We start from the raw sequence: 26529 nt of genomic DNA, 5'->3' as shown, positions 1-26529 counted from the left end.
TAACACTTAGACACTCATAAAAACATGATTTGACCAGTTTTGTATAAAACTGTTTATGTTAAACACATCCTATACAGAAAACACAGTTCTGTCCATTTGAATATAAAGTAAATTAACACAAAAACTAATAAATAAACAAAACAGCAAGTGTTGCCATTGCAAACAATGTTTCATTGTCTCCTATTTGTTAAACACAAGGAAGTGTTTAAACTATGTCACTGAGATCATAAGACTGTTTAAGGTTTACTCCTTCCTTTGGTTGACATTTTGTGGGGTGGGAGTGATTCCCACTGTGGGAAAATACTTCATGTCCAGTGGGGGCCTGTGTGCTCATTTTCACTTCAGTGATCTGGTTTCATCCAGCAAAGAGGGAGCTATGTGAGATTTACTGGCTTAGGCTTTTCTGAAATAAAGCAGGTCTGTATCAAAGGAAGTGTTGTGCCAGTCCTGGAGCCACAGAGGTTTTGAAACTATGAATCCCAGCATGCTCCACGACCCCTGAGAGCACAACTGTGACTGCTGCTTTGAGTCTCATGTTCCCAGTTCATTTAGCCAGAGATGACCAGCTCTCTGACCTTAGGAGGCATGTCTACAGAGACCAGTGGTGATAAATAACAACACTGGACTGCTGGATCAAAGATGGACCAATCTGAGTTTAGACTCTTTATACGACTAAGAACATTTGAACACAAAATCTTTATCAATAAGTAACATAACATTAATAAGAAACGTAATGATGGAAAAACTAGACAGACGTTACACTTACTCTGATACAAACCTTAATTCACAGTTCTTCACAAAGATTACAGATACAACGTGTCCCTTTCAACATGTGTCCCTGATAAATGCCCTGATGTGTCAGATTTTTAGAGCTAGAAGCTCATCTGTCCAAGCCAGCACCAGCAGCGCCAGTGTTTTGCTTCAAAATGAAAAATAGACCAATGTACACTGTGTGAAAATACAGCATCTGTGCAGAACAGGGTAAGAAAACGATGACAGGCCTCTGTGCCAACTCTTCTCTGGCCCACAGTCAAAGTGAGCAAAATACTACCAACAAATGGGTCTAACAATGCAGTAAACATGTCAATAAGGCTGTTTATTACCACATACATACAGTACACACACTCCCTAATAGCCTCCTCTACAAACACTCAGTCACTGGTCTGACATTTATAACGCTTTCATCTTAACCAGTTGACAGTAAATACTCATAAGCTCCATCATAAAATCACACCATAATATTGTCATCATTGCATTGTTTGTGTGAAAAGAAACTTAAACGGACATTCGCCTTAGCATTTATACAACCCTAAAATTACTAAACCCATTTAAAAAATCCAGATGTCTTCTTAATGGGATAATTATAAATGTTTATGAAAGACTATTAATTTTAGAAATAAAAAAATAAATAAATAAATAAATATATATCTATATATATCTTTTTTTAATATATATATATATTAGCTGTAAACACCAACACGTTCAGTTTTCTTCCTAATTTACGTTCATCTTGTTATACAACTTCCTGCTAAACAGAGTTAAGCAAAACAAAAGAGAATATGATCAAACTGTACAGATGTATAAATAGCTATTCAAAATACAAGTAAGCCTGATTTTTATATTTTTTAATTATTGTATTGTGGGAAAATATTTATAAATACAGTACTAACCAAAAGTCTTTGAAAACCATTTTTTATTCTTTTTTCACATTTATTACGGTCTACCAACAGCAGAGTTGTTTTATTACAATAAAGAATTAAAAGGTAAATAAGTTATTTCTCAAGGAATAACTGGAAACAAGAATACAGACACTTTAACTTTAAAAATATAAGTGCGTAATGCATTAATTCATATTTGTAGGTATTTATTATTGTTTTTTATGGCAGATGCTATTATTTTTGTCAGTGTTTCTGAACAAATGCATTTTTTACTATCCAGATTAATAGCTTTATAAATATTATTTTCTTAGGTACACATATCTTAAAAGGATGTGTATAAATAAATTCCGGATGACTTTTTCTAGCTGAGTAATTCCCATTTGTAGTATGTTAAATTGGCCTTGTTAGATCATAGCATACTGCACTCTAGTGGTGCAACATGGAAATTTGAGTATGCATATTGCTTGGCCCCAGTTTTCTCAACATTTCTAACTATTTATATTTCACCACCAGCCCAGAATTAAAAAATAATGTAGTTTCCATACAATAAACCAGTTCTTACATGTTAACTACAAATAATTCATGCAGCCACAAAAATGTGGTTTGGCAATGCTTAATCAAAGATGTGGACATTCTTAAAATCACGACCTATTTACATTAACTAAATTGAATGTTTGCCTTTTTATTAAATGTGATATTAGCATTTGTCAGAGTAAATATCAGAGTGAATTCTTTATTGCTAGATAAGTATATTCCTTGGGTACTTATTCTGCACAGCAGTGAGTGGGGGATGGAGTGTTACTTTTATACCTTCCAGAGTATATTATATAGCTGCACTAGAAATATCATCAGAAGGCTGTACAAAGCAAATAATTAACTGGTTCCGTTTGTCCAGGGGCTACTTTTTCTTTGTTACATTAATATATGTTAACCTTTTGATTTGAAGGGGGGAGTGAAGCAGTGAGGTGGAGTACAGATTGTGGTTACCCGATTTGTGTAACCTGCCCGATTTGGACTGCGCATGCAGACCTTCACGCATGTATCTTATAGCAGCAGACAGACTGTTTTTCAAAGCAGAGAGGAGCTTTTTCTCCAAGAGTGTGTAACTTTAAACACACACAAACAAGAGTTAGTCTTTCCTCACTGTCCTTCACAGTTTAAACAACTAGAGCACCTGCAAAGTGTCTTTATCTACAGCTGAATAGATCCATTTAGAGATAAGGTATAACCTTGATGAATAACCTTGTGGGACACACGTGCCGTTCAACCAAAAAAGGCTGTGTCTATTTATAATTATCCTCATGGAAGAAATGAATAAAATATCAGAGCTATCAGCAAAATGTAGACAAGTATGATTTTAAAACTAGAAAACTAGGCATTCGCGTATGCTTCACAATAGCAGTGTCAGAGCCAAATCCGCAATTACACAATTATCTTTCTCTGGTCTGCCCTCTGGTGGAAGTATGTGAACAATTAGGGCCAAAACACACTTTACACAGGGACACAACCACAAAGGGCAAAGCCTGGTAAGCGATCTGCACGTGAACGGCCCTGCTGTACAAACATGTTTACATTATTGAGGCTGTTAAAACATGTAATACTCAGGGGGCAAAAAAGGACAGATCATAAAGTTAAACAGGACAGGGTTAAACATGTCTACAATAGACGAGTGGGGATTACCTGTTGCACAGGCGTAAAAGAAAATACTCAGTAGAAGTCTGAATGTGGAATGACTGTGGAATCTGAATGAGTGACTCCTGAATCCAGAGAGCTGGCCCACCATGACAGTTGACTATATTGAACACAACTACACATGAAACCTAGTCTGCATAGCTTGAAGCATCTGCGTTTGCATCCTTGCGTGAAGTATGTTCTCTAACCTTGTGCTAAACATGTTGACAGTGTGACCTGGCAATTTCTGAGAAAGTTTGCCTTTCCCACTACTCCCATGCCAATACAGATAGCCCAACAGACAATTGGACTCTGGCTGAAGAGACTGCCTGGAGAATCCAAAGATCAGCTGAAAACAAATATAACACGTCTGGCAGCAGCAATGAGGAGTACCAAGCTGCCGCTGGGCTCAGTTCGCCCCCTACTGGTTGCATGCCTTATAATTAATTAATTAATTTGTCTGGAACCGCTTATCCAGTTAATACCGTGTTTCCCCGAAAGTAAGACAGTGTCTTACATTCTTTTTACCCCCGAAAGTCCCACTATGTCTTACTTTCGGGGTATGTCTTATATTGGTAAAAAATGTCGATTTTTGTTTTAACCATAAAATTAACATTTATTAACAACCTGAACAGTATGGTATTCACCATAAAACAGTTTTATAAAAGCAAGTGCCAAGAATGTCTTGTTACAACCGTATCATGACGGTATTTCCATGTATAACATGTAAAACAATGAGAAACGGTAAGAACGAACAGTTTGAATATGTTATACTGGAAGATAAAACAGATTTATTCCATGACAACCATGGCCATGCCAATCAGAGCGGCCACCAGAGGCTGCACATGAGGGCACTGAGGCTGCGTGTTGGACCACGGACAACATTACTGCTGCTCCCGCGGCCTCCACATCCCTCCGCTCATTCCGCTCCAGATCCGTCCGCATCCCGCTCTAACCGTCCGCATCCCGCAGTTAATGCAGCAAAAGGTACCGGTACTATGGCTTATATTTTTCCAACATACAGTTTACTATGTCTTACTTTCGGGGTACGTCTTACATTAGCCGACCCCCCCTGAAACCCACACTGCGTCTTACTATCGGGGGTGTCTTACTATCGGGGAAACACGGTAGTTAATTAAAAACCTTGGGCGAGGAGGAAGGGGGGGTTGACTAATACAAGAAAACAAAAACACCGTTTAACACTTACAACATATGTTTGCAGTAGGAAAATGTTAAATCACTTCACACATAACAGTTAGTAAAGTAGTGTATTGTGTAGAAATGTTTTCCCCTCAATCATCTGCTCAACTACAGTTACAAAAATTTTGAAACTGGGGCATTTGCAACATCATATAAAGTTTTGTTAGTCTATACAAAATAATCTCTGAGTTAATTATAAATATTATAGTTCATAGTCAGTTGCACTGCCCACTTAGATCTGGTCAAAAAGGTTTTGTTTTAGTCTAGGGCACCATCAATGCTGCAGCAGCAGAGATAATACATTCCAGTGAACGGTACAGATCCACAGATGTACACCAGTCATTTATAGTCCCACAGCCAATATAATGTGTACGAATGCAGAGCAACACAAATCACTCCATTTCTGAACAGACTGCCTGCACATATTCTCCATGAATCCGTGTGTGTGTGTGTGTGGTGTGCACGCACATGCACACCAGCAGATGTTGAATGCTGTAATGCCAACACTGGCTGTATTTGTTAATAAGGGTTGCCATATGGTTGCGGTATCCTCAGCGGGCATTTACAAGGACGGGACACAGAAAAAAAAGGAAAAAAAGGGGAAAAAAAACAATTTAGAGAGAGAGAGATCAGTTCCACCTCTTTCTCTTTCTTTCACCTTCATAAACACACAGTCCAAATGTTCATACCTTCAGAGCCCATTACGAAGTGATGTATATCAGGTCCTGTCGACATTCGTGGACCCTGACAGCTCTTTTCAATCATTCCTCTAGGGGTCACCATCTTTATATGCACCACCTAAAGATATAACAGAATAGTTACAACTGAGGACAGTTAAAGGCAAGAGATATTCTAAGTGATATCCCTAATACACTGATACTGATAACCTGACTAACTGAATCATTTCCTAATTATAACCAAGTTGTGTTTCAAAATTAAAGATATGCACCCAAGGCAAGAATAATAATGCGTTTACCAAAAGAGGATGATGTATCAGCAAGTTTGACATGTTTTAAATGTTTCATGCTGTATCGTATTAGCAAATTAGGACATGGAAATTGGAGTATTCAGACATTATCTATGAAAAACTGAGATAAATTACTCTGTGCTTTATAACAGATGCTTTTAGTGCATGTGAACACAAGTGTGTGTCCTGTTCTTTAATCAAAATGTGTGAAAGTCAATTTTAATTAAATGAAAAAATAACAAACACATCATATGTTGTTAGCAGTGTATTTCTCACAGCAGGAGAGTATATTACAAGAGCAGTCCTTAAATAAAGAGAATTCAATAAAATAAAAGGAGCTCATTTTGAGCTTTTTAGATATAAATAAATAATAAGTAAATAAGCAAGCAAGAAGTGTTCAATGTTTTAAAATGCTTTGTCTGTGATTAAAGGGGTTGTTTGTGTACCAGGTCTTCGATGTTGCCATAAATGTTCTTTTTCATTCCTGATGCTCTTGTGGCCACCCATCCTCCAAGTGAACTGAACTCCATTGAGTCAGGCTCATGGCCAGTGCAGTATCCACTTTCATTCAGCTGAGGGGGAAAAAAAGAAAGACCCACAAACACAAACACGCACACACGTCACAAAGATACCCACAGCCACGTTTTTATTATCAAATCCCCCAGAAACAACTCCTTAATGGCATGCCATCTGTGCACCAACACCTCCACATTCGCACACATAGACACGTGGGTGTGATGGGCTTGTTAACATGCTCCACACAGTCACCCACACAAGCATCCACAAACACACACAAAAAAAGGCACATCTACATTATAACAATGACTACTCTGCCATTTTTCTGTATTAGTTTGATAGTGCCATCTGCTTTGTTTTTTTTAGGATAAGAAATCCTTGCCAATTAATGAGCTTCAATCCACATGTTGAAGCTAAATCTCATAAAAGCATTCTCACAGTCTTAGTAGGAGCATGGGCAAGAGATCCTTACCTGTCTCTCCAGGTCCTGGCCAATGATGCCTGCCTCTACATGGGCCGTTAGGTTCTTCTCGTCAATCCATAGTATTCGGTTCTACAAAAAAGATAAACATCTACACTAAAAATGATTAAACTTAAAAATGAAAAGAAGCTTGAGTGAAACAGTTTAGCACAAAGAACGGCTAAAAGGTTTTGATTAAAACACAAGTAAGGGTGGGATGTATTAGGCAGCAAGTGAAGTGTCAATTCTTTAAGTTGATGCAACATCTCTTTGAAAAAGGGCCATATTGTGATGGTCGTTTTATTGTGATCAGAGCATCTAAGTCTTGTGTTCCAGGATGCTAACAAATTCATCCAAAGATAGATAGCTAATGAACCGGCGACATGGTGAAGGATGGCCAAGGTACACTGTACCATTTACTCCCTAAAGACACATCTGCTCTCCCAGCATTCCACCTGCATTCAGTCTCATCAACATACAAGTCCTAAATTAAGCCTAAAATGCTACACAACAACCAACTTACAACAAAGAATAGCGAAGCTACAGTTCATTTTGTCAGGTTTGTACTTAACCTCATCGAAGCTCTGGATAACTCGTTTATACTCTGTGGCTTTAGTGGCACCATGTACGCACAAGTTAGCGAGGGGAGCTGTAATGGGGACACAGTACAGCATGTGGTTTTTATATCCAGGCGTCTGATGCAGATTTTCTGACAGACAAAATTCTTTGCACTTTTTCATAAAAAGCTGGGTCCAATACAATTTTAGCTAATTTAAACAATAACAATAAACTCTGGTTATCATAAAATAGAGGATATTATGATACAGTATAACGGTCTGGGCCAGAATGTCAAATTTAACTTCTCCCATTTAATCCTTCAAGTCCCTGTCTGATTTTGAAGCATAGAAAACTCACAGCATGGGATTTAGCTCTCAGCAATCATTCACCTGACTGTGCATTTCAGGCACCCGCTGCCTTTCATCCCACGTTATGACTCTAAACAGAAGTGAGTGAGCGAGCTAGAGAGAGAGAGATCGATAATGTAAGAGTGGGTGAGAGAAAGAGAGAGCGCACCATCTGAGAGGTATCCAGAGAGACGACAGAACGAGTCTCCTCCGGTGGGCACTCTAGAGCGCTGGACACACTTGTTCCACCTGACACAAAAATAGATACGGTTTATTCACGATTTGCACTTCAGATGTTAACAGGGAAAAAATAAGAAGAAAGGTTTTAAATAACTTTGTTCTCACCACCAAAGGGTATCAAACAGACGTTGTGCTTGCTGGCAAGCTCCACGATTTTGACCACATCATTGTGACAACCTGAAAGGGATAGTTTGATATTAACATATTAGGCTGACACCTGACCACATTGGAAAATTATCTTCAAAATTAATTTAATGACATTTTACGTGATATATGTAAGTGCTTACACCAAAACTTGAGGCAAGCAGGATGACAAATTAAGAAAGATCTTTATACTGCCTCAATAATGTGTGGTGTTAATAATTAATATCCTTAGTCAATAGGAATATTTGTATCTGCCCACAGTGTGTGTATGTTTGTTAGGGATGGGAACATCCCATAAGTCTCCAACATTACTTCATAGTAATACAGCCTCAGCATTTTCTGATCTAGCCCAACCATGAATAAGGGGCGGGGCTGATCTTTAGGAGAGCTGAAACTCAAAGATCTTAAAGCCATATGCTATGAGAAGCTGCCACAGAACTGCTAACTCTGATTTTCAATTAGACAGCTTTGTTTCTCCACAGGGCGGCACGGTGGTGCAGCAGGTAGTTGCAGTCACACAGCTCCAGGGACCTGGAGGTTGTGGGTTCGATTCCCGCTCCGGGTGACTGTCTGTGAGGAGTTGGTGTGTTCTCCCTGTGTCCGCGTGGGTTTCCTCTGGGTGCTCCGGTTTCCTCCCACAGTCCAAAAACACACGTTGGTAGGTGGATTGGCAACTCAAAAGTGTCCGTAGGTGTGAGTGTGTGTGTTGCCCTGTGAAGGACTGGCGCCCCCTCCAGGGTGTATTCCCGCCTTGCGCCCAATGATTCCAGGTAGGCTCTGGACCCACCGCGACCCTGAACTGGATGATAGCTTATGAATGCTGCCCAACTCAAATCGACTTGCTCTAATTAGATGGAGGTGTATGTTAAGAGAACACAAGTCTTACTACAATGCAACATTTTACAATTTCTTGGAATTAAATCATGTGCCATCATCTCTCTGGACAAGATGACCAAGAAATACAAGAAAGAAAAAGAAAGAAAAATATTAGGAAACATGAAAAAGAGGAGAAATGATAAAAAGGAACAAAAGAATGAGGAAAAGGAACAAGACAGAATAAAAAAATGTAAAAATGATAATAGAAGAGAGAGTATGAAAAAAAACAGGAAGGAAAGAGCAGAAATAACAGAAGAATAGAAAGAAGAAAAGGGTGTTGTCACTGATGTTCAGGAGTTTAGAGCTTCAAATTACTTTTTTTTCATATTCCACAACAAAATGAAGCTTAAAATCAGTGTTTTGGGAAGACGTTAAAAGACTGGTTGCAGTATCATGAGGAACTTTGTTTGGAAAAGTTAGAAGACCGACCTAGGGCTTGTCATTTACTGTGTGTGGCCAGTGTGATAAAGTGATTTTCTGCCCATTTGGGACACTGTTAATCAAGTTGAAGTCAGGAGCCAGAGCTAATTTACATGAGAAAATAGATCTGGCTGCACAAATTTGAGAGCAGTAACTCAAGTGACCAGAGTATTACTGAACTTTCCCCTGACACACCTCAATAAAAGTGTTTCATGAATATTAATGAGCAGCATACCTGCTGACTCAGCCAGCTGGAGATTAACCCTTTAGTTGTCTCCGCACTGTGACCATGATGAACAAATACACACTGCTTCACCACACATACACAGATTAAAATAATAAAAAATATATATATTTTTAAACACAGTTATTTTGTTTGGAGAATGCTGATATGAGACCACTTTAGGAGCACTTCAAACACACTGGTACACAGAGCTGGTAAATAAATTGCCAGATGAATCCACCATAAGCCCATGTTTACAGCACTCAGAACACACATACACTAGGCAAACCACAATAAGCTGAAGTAATAAGCTGAATGAGCCAATAGGAGAATTCAGACAGGAAAACATCAGACATTTATATGTTTTCATTAAAGGTGATATGAGGACAATCAATTATTATTTTGCTCTTCTGAATTTGGGCAAAAGCAGAGGATCTGAAGCAGTAGGATCCAAGGCCCTGAGACAAGATTTGCCTGGGGAAATGTGTTAGCATTGCAGTTGCATTTTACTGAGACAAAAAAGTCAGATCTTGCTAGGTCAAATCTGAACTACTATGACACAAGACAGAAAGGTTTGAAAGCAGAAACAAATTTCAGTTTGCAAGTGAACACTTAAAAACGTTTCAGTCAATACATGTCCATTTCAGCAAGTTTGAAAAAGGTGCGTTTTCTTCTAAATAAATCAGGCTTTATCTAAGAATTCAGCTTGGTCTATGAGTGAATGTTACACTAGTTAGAAAAATCTTTTAGTAGCATTTAAAAAGTAAATTTTATGCCTATTGCAACATTCATATACACGATCAGGATTTATTTAAAAACCACAAGCACTAAAAAAATAATAATAAAAGTTAATATAAAACAAGACAAAACAAACAATTTACTTTATTTTGGCCAAACATTTAACACCCTCACATCCAGAGTTTCTTCTGAAACGAAGAATTAGTTTATGTTAAATTTCATTATTTGTTCATAGTCACATATAACTACACCTCTGCATTAAGAGTCCTCATTGTATGCACTCATGTGTGCAAACACACACCAGAAATAGTCAAGTCGCCTTGTACATCCACCATCCCGCCTTGTACAACCAGTATCCTACCTCCAAATCAGGTTATTGTCTTCAGTCAGTGTCCCATTGTCTCATGTATGTCTATCAGTGAGCTGCTGGTATTGTATGTCCTGCACTTGTCTTCTGTTTGTTCACTTTCACATATTTATATACTTAGCTTAGTTGAATTTAGTCTATTTTTTGTTAAATGTTACTGCATCTTGGAGAGGACAGTAACGTAATTTCAATCCTTTGTATGTCTTGTACATATGCAGAATTGACAATAAAACTCTCTTGACTTGACTCAAAACTTACTTGGCCAAATCACCATGTCTGGCACTCTTCCAAGTCTCCCTTCTCTTAAGGCAAAGATTTCATGCAGACAGTGCCCTGTGCAGAGAGAAAGACACCATTACCTTGTTGCTACTGCATCATTGAAAACAGGATTTAAACTTTCCTCTTAAACAACCCACTGCACTGGTACTTTACAATACATTTCTCATTTACATATCAACTATATTATACCATGAGAACGGAACACCCTGTCCTCTGGGTCAGTTGACAGGGCCACACCCGCTGCCTTTAGCTCCTCCACAAATGAGTCGTTCAAATTAGGAGGAGGGACTGCACTCACATTCAGAGAGGGCTAGGAGAGAGGAAAGACAACTTTATACACTTTGTAGTATATTTTAAAGACCGCAACAAAGGAACAATAATACTATTCCCACTGCAAAACAAATCTAACGTAAATGTGATTTAAATGATTGTTTATAAAATACCTATTTCAGTGCATTAACACATTAATTGGGGTATGTGAAGAGCCTGTGAACCCACAACATGTGAAATAAAGCAACGCAGTCTGTTTTTAATGGGCTACTTAAGTCCATGGAAATTGCATAATATGAGTCATTCTGGTTTAGAACTTTTCTTTGTCCTCCTCTGAGTTTCTCCAATCACAGCACTGGACCCATGTAAATATGAGACCACAAAAGAAAAAGCTATATGCAGAAGGGGAGAGGGGAAAAAAGTGGACTGATTAAATATGGCAAAAATGAGAACGGAGAGCAAAGAAAATCAAACAAAAATGGCCAAAACTTTAAATAAATACATTTTTCTGCTCCTCACTAGTGGGCTCACATGCAGCCTGTGGCTCATTCTCATTTAAAGGGACAGGCACTGAAACAGGTCGTTCCGAGCACAGACATTTGGACAGAATGAGAACGGGACTGCGTTGCTTGATCCTTGTTGTCGTGATTGATATTTTGACTCCAGGGAAATGTGCTACTTTGAAGAAAAGGGGTACAAAATATCCCGTTTAAATCTAGGCAATCCTTACAGAATGTGAGAGAGTTCAAAATATGTGACTTAGAAGGAAGCACTTTAAATCCAGCACACAACACACACACACCCATGCTTACATACACACAGACTGAAATGCACATTAGTCAAAGAGTCAGTTAGAGTAGTACTTACAGTAGCTGGGGTTTTATGCTGTAGACTGGCTCCAAATGTGCCTTCAAACCAGTCCTTCAGACTGGGCAGAATCAGCCCGCTTAAACGATATCTGCAATCCCAACGTTTATGTCAGTGACAAACCTAAATGTTTTATTTATTGGCATCCTTTCTGAATTACTTAAAAATATCAAGTATTAATGAAAACAAAGGTGCTTTTACACATTTACAAATATTCAATATTAGTAGCCAAACAATTATATTTGTTAACAATGTTAATATAATTGGTGACAATTACTGAAAGTTAAATAATTCCTTTAAAATAAATATTTCTTTTTGCAACTAGATCTAAGTTAATTATTAAAAGTTTGCTAGGGACATCGTAACCTTCTCCTTTAAAGCTTAGATTTGTAGATACTCATTTTTTCTTTGTTTGTAAGCTTGTGCTTTTTGGAAATCAACACTATGTTTATGTTTAATTCACTGAGCGCAGTGTAGACAGCAGACACAAGATGGCATCAGAACACTACTTTGCACAAAGGAAAAAGCTGCAACGAGTGAATAAATGTGTGATTATTAGGGCACTACGTTTTATGAAAAAACTGACCAGACATTGTTCTGTGTAAAGGCATTGTGTGCTGACCTATAAAAATACCAGATCGTTGTAATTAAATGTATATACATCCAGCTATTTTATATAACTTAAATATTATCACTTTTCACTTAATTCTGAAATGTTCCTGTATTTAGAAAACTGAAATCTCATATCTTTCAGAAAAATAACACCCAATGAGAAGGTGCTAAACTTTCCATCCATTTCTATAATAGGAGGCATATTTTTAGTGAATATTGTTTCTACACTTTTCTGAGTATATGCCATTTTCCTTGGTTTGATACAGATGTAGAATGTAGATTAAGCTGAGCATTCTTTTAAAGAATATCTATTTAGTGTCTAGTGTACTCACCTTTTGCCTGTAAATTCCGCCTGGCCTTTCTTGTTAAAGAGAAACCGGGAATCACTGTAACCCCATCCATTCCATTTCATTATTTCATGTCTAAAGAAAAAAGAAAGAAAAATAAAGAAAATGTAAAAATGTAGAGTGAAAGCGAGAGATAGGGAAGAGCTGATAGTCAGATATTTTTCTGACTATATCACTACAACTGTAATATTTCTCATCCTGCATGCTTAAACAAAGCTTAAACTTGCTGAAAAGGTTACAGAGGATAGAACCACTGTAGAGTCAGATTGTGGTAATGTGAACAGAGCTCTATGGCATGACCAGATGTCTGTTGGATTTTGAACGATATTTTAATTTAATTATCATTTAGAGTATGTAACAGTCCTACAGAAATGACAGGGTAATATAGAGCAGAAGTATGAAAAAGTACATGAGTTTAAATATAACACTGATCTCAGTCTGACAGTTCTTCATTACTAATTTTAGCCCCGTGCAGGAGCATTTGCAGCTATTTCATAAGAGTGTATCCTTAATTTAAACAAGAGGCTTCTTCTAAAAGGTGCGACTACAACCCTGCAGTAAGAAAAATACACTCAGACAAAAAACATTAAATACAGATGGTTTATTGAGGAATATGACCACACTAGTTGTTTGTTATCATTCAGTTATTGATATTGGTATGCAAAACTGTCTTTGTTAACGTGTCAAGAACAGAGGTTTCCTACCCTACTTCCTCTTGACTTCCTCAAGAGAATATACATTCTTGAAGTGATCATGTGCTCTGACCCACGAACAAACTGTGATATAAAATACCCCAGTCATTTGTTTTTTACAGTCTTCCTAAGTCATTTTGAATTTGTTCTGTGTCTTATACAGATAGCAAACACTTCAAGGTTGTCACACTACTTCGCTGGATTCTCTCCAAAATAACAAGTTTGGAGAAATAAATGTACTGATTAAGGTTAATACTAGAACAGAGAACAAATAGCACACAGCAAAAATGTAATAAAAGCCAGCTTTTCTGATCCTCATGTCTGCACTTGAAACTAAACAGAGGCTTGTACTCACGAAACAAGCCTGAAAAGCCAGGTGTAAACACCCCCAAGACGCACTGTGATCTGATTACAATTGGATCACTCATAGCATGTTCGTAGGTGGTCAGAGAGGGAGATCCACAGGTAACTCTAGTGTAAACAGAATGAAGTTTTCTGTGTTCAGTTTGAGTAATGCAAGGGAAAGTGCACCAGTTGAGAGGTGGGTGTTGTTTTTTCTGGAGATTGGTTTCCAGATTTTTCATAGATACACTTGAATATTTGTCTTATTTTGTCTTATGCAATGGAATGAGAGGAATTAATGGCAACTGTTTTAAAGTATGGCGTCACAAGTAGAAGGTGCAAAAAACACCAGGTGAAAAATATAAACCTGTTTTAATGTTTTACGTATGCAAATATCCCTCTCGCAAGCACAAATGGGAAACTCGCAAGCATAGAGACAGGATTTGTATTGCACACTGATCATAATCTCAATCCCAATCTGAAAACATTTTCATTCTCAAATGTTAATGTAAAGTTTCCTTCGTTCACCAAGCTGGGTTCCCTCCATCTCTTTCTGTGCTCATGAGGATTTTCCACACTTGTGTTTTTTAAATGGGAGGGATTCAGAGTTTAACGGCAGAGTCAGGTCCGTTTTTCTCAGGAAATTATATTGGCTGATGTCTCCTGGTTCCTTGACTGCCCGCCAAATAGACTGTATATGGCCCACCTACTGGGAGAAGCCTTGATGGAACTGCTGTTCAGAAACGCTACAGGATGGCCTTAGACCCATACTATGAAAATTATTCTGGTCATTGAGATGTCTCCATTTTTGATGATGATGATTCCATTTTCCTCCCATTTCAAAAACAAAAAAATCACAAAGGTATACATCCTCTTAGTTTGTTTTTTTTTTTCCCCAGGGAAGGCTTCTCCCTGTGGGCGGGGCACAGTCTATGAGGGGGCAGTCACAGAACCAGGAGACATGAACCAATAGCATTCACTATTGGAACAGACACTGACCCCTCCCCCAAATGTCAAACCCCACTCATTTCAAAACAGGAATGAGAAAAATTTGCTTAAAAATGCCAGAGGAAAAAAGAGCTTGGCGCATGAGGGAAATTTAAAAATCGAGAGGGTGAAAAGCATTCAAGATTGAAAAAAATATTTTGTAATTGGGAGATTATGATCAGTGCAAGCTCAGTTTTTCATTATATTCATAAAGAATATAGCTTTAATCTGAACAAAGTATTTCTCCTTGTCTGAAAATGTGAGCTAATATCAAATGTCTCTCTCCACCCAAAGTAGTGCACAATGTAGGTTCATAGAATAATATGTTTTGCACCCAAAATAGCGCACTGTATGTATAATATGGATCTTATACTGTATGTATAGTGTAGTATGGATAATAAAATGTTTTCTATTCGGCTACAAGCTTCACTTTCTTGCCTGTAGAGCACTTGATGTAGCAGTAGTCTTAGTTTTATAATCTGCAATGTGCACTATGTAAGGAGTAGGGAGCTACTTGAAATGGACCCTGAGCTTCTCTGTACTGACACAGATGGGCTGTTTCTATACATGCCATGGATTAATGGGCCAGGGATCCACATGTACATTTATTCATTTTAATATATAAAGGAGAACTGAAGTTTTTGAAGGAGTAAAAACAAAAATAAAACTTCCCAATTTTTGATTGAGTTGTGGATTAGTGGACATTGACTCCCCATAAGTTTAAGGACTGTAAGATGTTCATTCATTCATTCATTATCAGTAAGTGCTTATCCAATTCAGGGTCGCGGTGGGTCCAGAGCCTACCTGGAATCATTGGGCGCAAGGCAGGAATACACCCTGGAGGGGGCGCCAGTCCTTCACAGGGCAACACAGACACACACACACACACATTCACTCACACACTCACACTTACAGACACTTTGGAGTCGCCAATCCACCTGCAACGTGTGTTTTTGGACTGTGGGAGGAAACCGGAGCACCCGGAGGAAACCCACACGGACATGGGGAGAACACACCAACTCCTCACAGACAGTCACCTGGAGATTTAATATTCAGGTTTTTTTTTTTTGGCTTGCCTATACTAGGCCATTAGCATATACTGAGACATATCCAGGGAACAGCCTTTTCCTCCACCACTGCAGAGGATTCACTGCCTGTTTAAATGTTTATTCCAGAGGTTTGAGACTCTAAAATATACTGCTATTAGCAAGTGAGAAACCATGTTTACAGCCAGTTATAATAATATGCAAATTATTTATGCTGGAAAATAAACTTGAATCTCAGTGATACACAGATGCATTTTAATCACTGTAAGCAGAATGTGGGCAGATTATATCCAGATATTATATAGATAGAAAACGCATATTAATGCTAGATGTAAACAGGCCCACAGTGAAATAATGCAAGGTGTGTATGCTTGTGTAGGTTAAATCACAGTGTTCAATCTATATGGACATGAATCAGAAAGCAGAATAAATAACCTACATAACTCATGGTTTTATCTGAGCTCCTGTGCCATAACTCATATGCAGCATGTGAGGTGGCAGGCATATGAATCTGTGATGAACGTAGGCTGTTCTGGATCAAGGAAAATTATAGAGGAGAGGTGATGCCTCCTTTAACCCTGTCTGCAATCAGGCAGCATGAGAAATTTTAAAAAGCCTTAAAAAATAAATATGAGAGCGCTGACTATGGTCCCTTCAAGGGGATGTCATTTCCTGTTCATGCACTAATCATGTACATTCTCAGGCAATGAGAGTGCAGTTGAGCTCAGGAAACTCATGAGATTTGAGCAGATACTTGCAGAAAAGTTCAGTTACTACGGGATTAGCATGAGCCAATTAGAGAGTTCTCTTTTTTGTATGTTCTCTAGTTTCCTTGCATGCATACGGTTTCCCTCAAAAACATGGGTTCTAGCTGTGGGACCTGAGTGCTCTTCTCAGCGAGTGATACACAGCCATCTGTGGTTAGGAGTCACACTCGCACTAGGTGGGATGCTGTCACTCCTTGTGAAAACATGCAAATATCTGTGCTGTCCTCCAAATATGATAGAAGTGAAATGTAATATGAAACCATAATTTTTCACTTCTCATGACCTCATAGTTTTTAGCTGTACGTAGACATTATTTTATTAAATGTCTAAAAACATATCTATGTGTTTTTGGACTGTGTTAGGAAACCCACGCGGACACGGGGAGAACACACCAAACTTCTCACAGACAGTCACCCAGAACAGGACCCTCCAGGTCCCTGGAGCTGTGTGACTGCGACACTACTGGCTGCACCAATGTGCCGCCCAGATTTCAACAAACTTTGGAACATTTGATTGAGGAAAGCAGTGTGCTAGCAAGCCAATTTACATAATATTTTAGTAAAATAAATATTAGCCTAGATTTATCCCATACAAACTGTAATTTGGCTAATCTAAATATCACATCTATAATGTTCTAACTGGTTTTCTGTAATCCAGAAATCTCTTTACCTTTCAAATATTTACCAAATGAAAAATACAATATTTTGGCACCTAGTCCTGAATTCATTCCGCATACTAAAAAACTACATATCTCAAAAAGATACTGCTTGATTTCTTCTAATGTTCATTTTTCCATATGAGTTTAACTTTTACTAGATTTATGAAAAACCTACCTCAACTTTTTCAGGTCTCAGCTGGTACTTTTAGTTTGAATAATACATCAACCAAGCACATCAAGAATCACAATACATTGTAAGCTAACGTAGGCTAACATTCATTCTTTCATTCATTTTTCGTAAACACTTCATCCAACTCAGACTCCTGTGCAAAGCAGGAACACAAACTGTCAGACACCCACATCTAAGCCCCCTCCAAGATGTGTTCCTGCCTTGGGCCCAGTGATGCCTTGTAGGCTCCGGACCCACCGCGATCCTGAACTGGATAAGCGGTTACAGACAATGAATGAATGAATGAATGAATGAATATACTCAGTGGCATGTTATAAATATATATGAACCAAAGGCTAATTTCTCTAAACAACAATATGTTTGTTAATGCCCTTACCACTCACTGACTGTAACCTGACCTCATTAGCCCCTGCAGTAACTGAGATGCAATGCTTATACTGTCAACAGAAAGACTGGCAACGATACTGAGAATGTTATGTACATAGAGCTGAACGATATAGCCAAAATTTAAATCACAATATATTTCTTAATTTCGGTCAATGCGATGTAATTCCGATATCAATATAAAACAATTTTTAAAAAGCCACAGATATTCTGCCAGGAAATGAAAGCAACATGACATCACCATCAAACAACCTCTTGGCTTTGTCAATATTAATATTTTTAACCTAACTTTAAAATTGACAGATGGCAGGACCCTGTAATTACCGTGAGTCGGTGAGAGATGCTGTAAAATATATTTATATCGAAAAGGTGTATACAAATATCATTGTTATTTAAACATTTTATATTGTGATATATATTGATATTGAATTACTGTCCAGCACTTTAAATACACAATAATTTTAATAACATGATGGTAATAAAGAACATGAAGGAAACTCAGAATCTACCCAAAATAAAGCGGCTTTACCAATAACATTCAGCATGTTAGATTTCACAACAGCAGGTCAGAGACCCACCCACTAAATACATTCAGGAAGCAGTCCAAAATGTTCTCAGTTGCTTACACCTTCCACTGCTGAAAATCAATGACAACATTGGCAGAGTAGCCTACTTTCTGTGGTTTTTTTTACCATTTCGTCTTGCTAAAGGATTCACAGACAATGTGACTTAACCAAGAATGAGGACTGTTTTAATAGTGTCTGACACTAGATGTCACTACAGAGTGATGCATAGAGAAGGAAACTTGTCTTTCCTGTTATGGAATCAGAAGTCAGGCCACCAGTGTCTTTAGCCAATCAGAGCAGAGGATTTCTACTGAAACGTTTACACTCAAAGTTTAAGTTAAAGATGGCTGTTATCAGGCCGATATGGATGTCTGTATAAGCTTATTAAGCCTGAATATGTTAAGCAACAATGTCACAGTGACTTTTGAGGAGAGCTTTTCCTAATAAGTGTGATTTTTTTTAATTTACAACCTACATATATTTAAAAAATAAAAGCCAGCTTACTGCAAAATATTTTCCCAGGTTTAAATCCCAAGTTTACATCCTTCCTTCATTAATTTTAAAATGGTGCCAATTGTAAGATAGAGCTCTCTGCGATAAAGGTAGTCTTTGCTTTTTTTATGAATGAATCAATGAAGGAATGAATGAATGGCCTTGTCTTAAAAGTTATATGCGGCTGTTCACTTTACGAAGCTTACTCTTATTAAGCCAATGTTCAAGATAAAGCCACATTTCAGTCATTCTGCGCACGTTTCCACAAGCCGTCCAGTTCAGAGTGATGAAGGAAGACATTGTTTTGAAAGAAGAGCCACATTCTGAAGCGGCTCCTACTTCAGCCCACATATATCAACAACTTCCATATACACAACCACACATTTAATAAATCAAAATGATTAAACTTTAGATTTAAAGCCATAACAGCTGTCTGAACTTATTTAGCACTGCTATGTAAACGCTTTCCAAGAGCTTACATTAAGACTGTTAAAGTGCCTTGTTGTAATGTGTCATTCGCGTGAGTCGGTTCTTTGAGTCACACTTTTAGGTGAAAACTGGGAGTCGATTCGCATTTACGAGTGATGTTGTTTGGTAAATAAAAACAAACTGAAAGATCTTGATGATGGTGATGATGGTCGTGAATTTCCCTGGATTTCATACTCCGAGCCTCACATTTCTCAACGACTATTTGTCTTTCCTGTGGTTTTGTTCTTGGGCGAGTTAATGTACTTCTTAAATGGGTTTACAAATGTTTCTCAATACTTTGTCTCGATCTTTAACTTTATTAGTTTATTATTGTAGGCATTTGCCTACATATTGCAGGCAAACAGTCCCTGACTATTAGTATATTCTCAGGATTAATTAGAACAAACATCTGACTCAAATGTTTTTATTTCAAACATAAGGTAAACCTGTATTTGTTCAGAATTTTTGCTCAGAATTTTATTAGAACGTACACTACAGTTACATTAAAAATGAACTTGATAATGTTCGCTTTTAGCCATTTAATAGAATGAGGAGCCGTTTGTGAACCGAATCTACTTATGTGACTCAGTGAAAGGAGCCGTTTGTGAACCGAATCTACTTATGTGACTCAGTGAAAGGAGCCGAAATGCCCATCACTGGTGACTATCATTCAAGCTACTACTGTCTGCCCGTTAGCATGCCATCATTTACCACACGCGAAAGGGCAGCTGTTGGGTCTTCTTCATTGCTGTTGACAGTGTGAACGTGTGGCAGCTCTACTTAGTTATTTTGCTTTAGCACTAATGGATGCTAATGTTAGCCACAGCTAGGACAGCTAAACTAGCAGTTAGGAGTGCTAAAGTGAACAATCTGCACAGCTCATCCCTATATCCCACCCTCCTCACTATCCCCAGATCTGATCTGATAACCGGCTGAAATCCTCTTCGTAAATTACCCTTCCGCCTTAAATGGTGCAGCAGCACGTGTATCCAAAAAGAAATCAACTTTTGAGGGGTGTTAGAAAGTAACGGCTGTAAAATTTAAGGTGGATCACATAATTAGTGTAAGAAGCCTAGTCCGTGCTCACCTTCTCCTCGGCACCGGGGCGGTTTTCTCGGGCCTGTCGTGGCTGGGTCCAGGCGTCTGAGCCCCGCAGTCCTGCGTTGTTAAGGTGCTGTGTTTGTGGAGGTGTCCACTGATAATTCTCAACCTTCTCTCCGCTGTTCTCCTGCCGTCACACAACAGACCGTCAGCCGCCATGCCGCTTCCGCGTTTGAGGGTCGAGGGTGGGAGGATGTGAGGTAGAGAGAGAAGCGAGAGGTGGGTAGAGAGACAGAAAGAGAGAGACTGGTCTAAACCAAACAAACCACAACGTGCCTACCCCCTGACCATTTCCCCTAAAACTTTTCATAACCCTAACGTCAAATCTTACCGTATTCTCAACCCTAAACTTTTACATAAACCTAATCTTTTTGCGCCCCCTGACTTCGACAGATAGGTACACATTTTTGCGTCCAACAAAGCTGATACTTCTTTCTGAACAAAGCACAGTGGCAAATCTATTTTACAATAGCTTTATTAAAAGTGACATGCTTTGTGTATTCGTTTGTCTACATGTTCCCCCTGTAATAACTCAATGGCCCCAACTTTGGGAACTGCTAAGTCAAATGTTAACCACCACTAGCCAAAACCTAATTTTATCCTCAAAACATCACTTACAGTAAACCCAAGCCTTACACTAACCCTAAAAACCACAAATCTACATTTTAGAGTCTAGCATGTGAACCCCACAATGAAAAGATGTTCACAGAATGTGATTGTGTAAACAAATCATGGTCCCCAAACCTGAGTGAAACCCTGGTACATACACAGCTTAGTTTCATGCTTTGTGAGGACATTAATGTGACATATTAATTTTGTGGATGAACCCTACTTTTATTACTATTTGTAGTTAACAATTATTATTCATTCATGTTGTGGGGACATTTAAGCACATAAACAAATTTTTTTTGCATACAACATAATCAAAATCTTGTAAACACCAGGGTATCTAGACACCCTTTTGAGTTTTGGTCAAATTACAAGTTTGTTTTCATTATCTGTGTGAAACCAAGTTAATACGTCCTCTAAATAGGACAGAATTTTTCTAGTTTCTATTTACTGCAGTGTTATCCATTCAAAAAACGCTACTATTAAAAGTGTTCATATTTTTACACAAGTTACATTTTTATTACGGGTTTTTATAATAGACCTTTGCATCTGTTTTGTGTATCATACTTTAATGTCAAATACAAACAACATATTATTATACATACACCCTTTAAAGACATGTAGGTCTTAAGGTTTCCTTCATGAAGGGCAAGTGTTCAGTTACACACACAATCTTTATAGGAACAACACTGCCAATAGAATGAGCGGGACATGCCAGGACACCATGCCCAAAGCTAAGCTATGAAGAATACATATTAAATTAATATTTTACAAACACACAAACATCATTAGGTGCCACTTTAAATAAGAGTACTTTAATAAAGGTTTATTGCATGTTTATTAATTAGGTTGTAAACACATTAAAAGTCATTAATGATCATTTATAACACATAGAAAGGACAACAGTGACTTTTTTTTTTGTCCAATACTGGAAGTGTCAGAGAACTTATTGAAATTTAAACGTAAATAAGCTCAGATCTGAGAATGATTTTAGTCATTTCATATTTTCAGATAAACCACATTATCATCAATGTCATTGATATTACATTCTATTAGCATTTAGTTAATTAAATTTGTTTAAATGGTTAAACTTATTAACAAATATGTGATAGGCTTATTTTTGATTCGTGTTAGGAGTCGAGTGGCCAATGATCAGTTTTTATCACTAAATGAAAGACAGAAGGATGTAGATATGTTTTAATGTAGTCTTCAAAAACAACTTTACATTGTGTCATTGTATGTCAATGTCATAAAATATCATTCTAAATGATTGTAGACTTTTTTGCCATTTTTTCTGAAATGTTAACAGAGAAAATAATGATAGCTGGGATTTTTAAAAATTATGTCAAAAAATGAAACATAACAAAAAACAATATATGGTTCATGGTTCTTAAGGTGAGCTATAAACCAAGGTGATGTTATGCTGATACAATCACATGCAAATAATTAAACTTCTCTTTTATTCTTAGTGTGGTAAGATAAAGAGGCCTCAGGCATGTATTCCCCTTTTTTTTTTTTTGCATATCTAATGAATAACAACACTGCCCTGTAATTTTGCAGGTATAAAGCGCGTCAGCAGACTTTTAACAAAACCAACCACTCCTTTCTGATTATCATAGGGTTAGTTTCAATTATATCAAATTTCATTTCACAGGGGATTGAAGTAAGAACTGCAATTTGGGTTGTGTATGTTAAGCCAAGTGGGTGTGGCTACCTACTTCTACTCCTGTTACCTGTGCCCTTCTGTGGAGTCATGAACCCTGAGGAGAAAGCCAGGTAAAAGCTAGTCTGAGTGGAAGCACATATTTCTCACTATTAGAGTAGCTTCTACATATATTTAAACACTAGGATTACCTATAAGTGAAATGAGAAAACTCAGTTCTCTCAGTCAATATGGTATTGTGCCTCCTGTGGGCCTGACTGTGTAACAGCTCACCACAGACCTCACACTCTCCATTTTAACAGCTTCAGGCTACAGGACTGGGCTTTACACAGTCTGAATAGCTACTGGTGTCGGCTGACTCTCACAAACAGACACGACATACTCCTGTTGAATTTTTTGTGCTTGTCTCAGTACACACTCCTGCAGACTCTAGTCTGCTATAAGCTAAGCTTGTGATGTGATCGTGTCGTGTTGATTAGACACTCCACTAAATTGTACATGGATTATGCATATAATATATTTACTTGTGTTTTTTTTTACACAGATCTTTAAAAGGACAATCTTTACAAATCTTTAAAAGGACAACGAGATATAAACATGGAAGAGACTCACAATGAACAGTTTTATTTGTGTGTGACCAGATAGAGAGATAGAGAAACTGAGTTTAACCCTTGTGCGGTTGGGGCTTGTGCTTTGGGTGGTTAGCCCTCCCTCCAGATGTAATAGTTTGTTCCCTCCAGGCTAGTGCTTTAAACTCCCAAAACAAAGTTCTGTAATGCACTGACTGCAAACAATTAAGAGTCAGAGTGTATCACAGAACTTTACTTGGAAAGCCATAGAAGAAGCACATTAAATCCCATTTCACTAGGAGGCTGCTGATCTTCTCACCGCTGTCAGAATCAAATAGAGGAGTTAAGACAGGTTAGATTTCTCTAAATCAGTGCAGAACTGCAGTCTGTATTTTAGCTCATCTATTATTTCATCCTGAAAATGAAAAGAACAGGTCATTACAAGTGTGTTAGCAGTGGGGCAAGATATAATAACCATCCCCTGCCATAGTCTAAGAAGGAAAATGCTTCAAACATGGGTGAAATTTCTGAACATGAGCTGAGAGTGGACGAGGCATGCACTCCACAGGCCTATAATGACTGTTAGTGGAATTTAAAGGACGATAAGATGCCTACAGTTGGAAACTCGGACCCATTCTCCCCCAACCCCCTTCACACACATGCTACATATGGAGTCGCACATTGCCTGGAACACAGAGGACACTGCGTAATGAAATAATCAAACGTGCAAATGAAAGTGTGACATGACAAAAACGTGAAGACGTCTCGTGTTTACTCTCAAGCTAAGCCTTACCTAGCCTCAAGGTTGTAAAGTTCACAAATGGTGCCTTCGATAGGTGAAACAGCTGACGTGTCTATTCGGAGCTGGGGATAAGCCCTTCTTTATCATGAAAGTCAATCTTGGATTGGTGAACCAACACATCCATAATGCTCAGCTAACTTTCCCACACTGCTCGCGTTTAACTTTAACCTTACTTTTGCACTTATTTCAAGACCTAGGGCAATGCATGAAATAACTTCCAAAGACTGTGAATGCAGTCGAGACGAAAACGATACACTGCAGGCAAGAAATCGCGTCTTTTTTTTTTTACAATTTGTATTTTCTGACATCACGACATGCTGCACTACAAAAGTAAAACTTTGTCATTTTCATGAAAGTAAGTTACTCGCTGACGATATCACAATTAGAGCGAAAAGAGTAGGCTGTGTTCTTCTACAAGGTTTAAAAACAGCGTACCGTGATTCATTCTGCTTTTAGCAGAAGGCAGGGAAAACGAGAGGGAACATACCTGGTGGACCTCACAGCTGCAACTCAGCACATTATACACGAGGCGAGAGAGAGAAAATGCAAAACGGAGAAAAAAGCGCCATGTCCAAATATGGCAGCCGTGACTCGAGGATTTTTTTTTTTTTGCGTTAATTTGGCATTTGGCGTCTTTCCTCAGGTCGCGGACAGTGCTGCTGAGGTGAATTCGTTTCTTTCTCCTCTCTCTCTCTCTCTCGTGTGCCGGACACCGCAGCTGGAAGAATGTCGACGTGGAGCTGCCAATCGTGAACGCGCGCAATCACGGACGCGCTCGAGAGAGAGAGAGAGAGAGAGAGAGAGAGAGAGAGAGAGAGAGAGAGACGAATTCAGAGAGTGAGAGAGTTTCATTTTGGTGTAGATTCAGACACATTGGTGTACCGTACTCGACAGTTGTGAGAAACTGGAGGTACATGGGTTCTTAACAGATACGTGTCAATATAAAAATAGCCTCATTTAGCTACAGACATCTTTCGAGCTGGGACTAATTGCGATGGGTTTGCTTCGTCTCTAACCCAGAAGACTGTTAAAAGCACAAGTAAAGCGACTAAACACGCATATCTGGGCACATATTAGCAGATATGAGTTCATGAAGATGTCTGGTGTGAGACCAATTACGTCTTGCTAGCAGTTCTACTGTATAACCTCTTCAAAATGGTGAAAGATTTCTGCATTGGTCGTGATAAAAAAGCTAGGCTGAAATCCAATATGTGGCACTTTCTGGCCTTTAGGATCCGAAATAAATTGTACATCTAGCCAGCAGAGGTCGCAAGCTGACAGACAGAATGTCACAGGTTGGTTCTCAAGGCCCTCGGGCGTCTTACACTGATGTCCTATGGACACAGATACCGGTTTAACCAATTGTCCTTATGAAATCAAGACTGCATGTAGCCACAGCAGTTACTTATGGATCACAAAAATCACCCTAACTCATCTCAGAACCCAATAAACAATTAGCCGTTGATTCAACGTTGAAATAACGTAACGACTGCCGTCTAATCAACGTTCTCTTAAGGTTGAAAATGAAAGTTGAAAAGACGTCCAAACACAGACATTGAAAAGACGACTATTAGACGTATTTTGGACGTCCATTGACGTTATTAATTGGTCCCGAAATAAATTACTTGTATAAAACGCGTCTTGGACGTCCACTGACGTTATCGATTAGTCACCACTTAACAAACTTATTAAGATGGATTTTGGACGTCCATTGACGTTTAAAATATGTCCTTGACGGACAGACTACTTTTTTTTTTACCTATATTGAACGTTCAGGGACGTTCCTTGTTTACTGGGAAATATGAGTTGGGACCCCATCGTTCCAGAGAACACAAGTCCCCTGCTCGACAGTAAGCGTTATATCCCTCTTTCCAACCCTTGGATTTGATGACTTTAATATTTGGCATCTCCAAAGTAAAGGTGCTTGCAGTGGGGATTATACAAGTTGCATGTGCTCAGTGTGTTAGCAAAGAGTGCACTCTTTAAGTAACTGAATGTACTATAGTGATGGGTCTGGAAAATTATTAGCCATATACACTTTCACAATTAAAGTGTATGTGAAAATCTCTCTGAGATTTTAGTTCTTAGTCCCATACTGCTGGTGTGCACACATTGGTTGGTCCTGCTCCTGTACCACATGATTTAGTTTATCAGCTGATAATCAGTGTATTCAGGAGTGGGATTTGAGAGACACCTTAGAGATAGAGTCAGTCTCTGTATTTATGACCTCTCCGGCATTCCCGATTAACTTTGGGATGTAGGCAAAGTGGTCGTTTGTGCATTTTTGGGAGCTGGACGACTTTTGCTTTTATTAAGCATATTATGGCTCTGTGTCTAAACCAGAGTTCCAGTGTACTTTATTTGACATTTAAAGATAAAAGCCTCCTATGTCCACATTTCTGTATTCAGAATGTGGGTTACATGTTTGCCACG

General features: G+C 38.4%; 1 protein-coding gene across 1 annotated transcript in view; it reads right to left on the bottom strand.

Annotated features, from left to right (window-relative positions):
* The window catches only part of agps (alkylglycerone phosphate synthase), a 39480-nt gene extending 18784 nt beyond the window's left edge, over positions 1-20696 (bottom strand). Inside the window, exons 1-10 of the mRNA XM_066686455.1 lie at positions 20440-20696; positions 12746-12835; positions 11802-11892; positions 10854-10974; positions 10644-10718; positions 7723-7794; positions 7547-7626; positions 6485-6565; positions 5943-6068; positions 5219-5327 (exon numbers count right to left, since the gene is read on the bottom strand). Of these exons, the coding sequence (XP_066542552.1) occupies positions 5219-5327; positions 5943-6068; positions 6485-6565; positions 7547-7626; positions 7723-7794; positions 10644-10718; positions 10854-10974; positions 11802-11892; positions 12746-12835; positions 20440-20612 (1018 nt within the window). The 5' untranslated portion in view covers positions 20613-20696. The remainder of the gene's footprint in view (positions 1-5218; positions 5328-5942; positions 6069-6484; positions 6566-7546; positions 7627-7722; positions 7795-10643; positions 10719-10853; positions 10975-11801; positions 11893-12745; positions 12836-20439) is intronic.
* Positions 20697-26529: the final 5833 nt, after the last annotated feature.

The sequence above is a fragment of the Hoplias malabaricus genome, chromosome 12 (assembly GCF_029633855.1).
Source record: "Hoplias malabaricus isolate fHopMal1 chromosome 12, fHopMal1.hap1, whole genome shotgun sequence".
NCBI classification, from domain to species: domain Eukaryota; kingdom Metazoa; phylum Chordata; class Actinopteri; order Characiformes; family Erythrinidae; genus Hoplias; species Hoplias malabaricus.
Note: the sequence above shows the minus strand (reverse complement) of the source record. Positions and strands in the feature narration are given on the sequence as shown.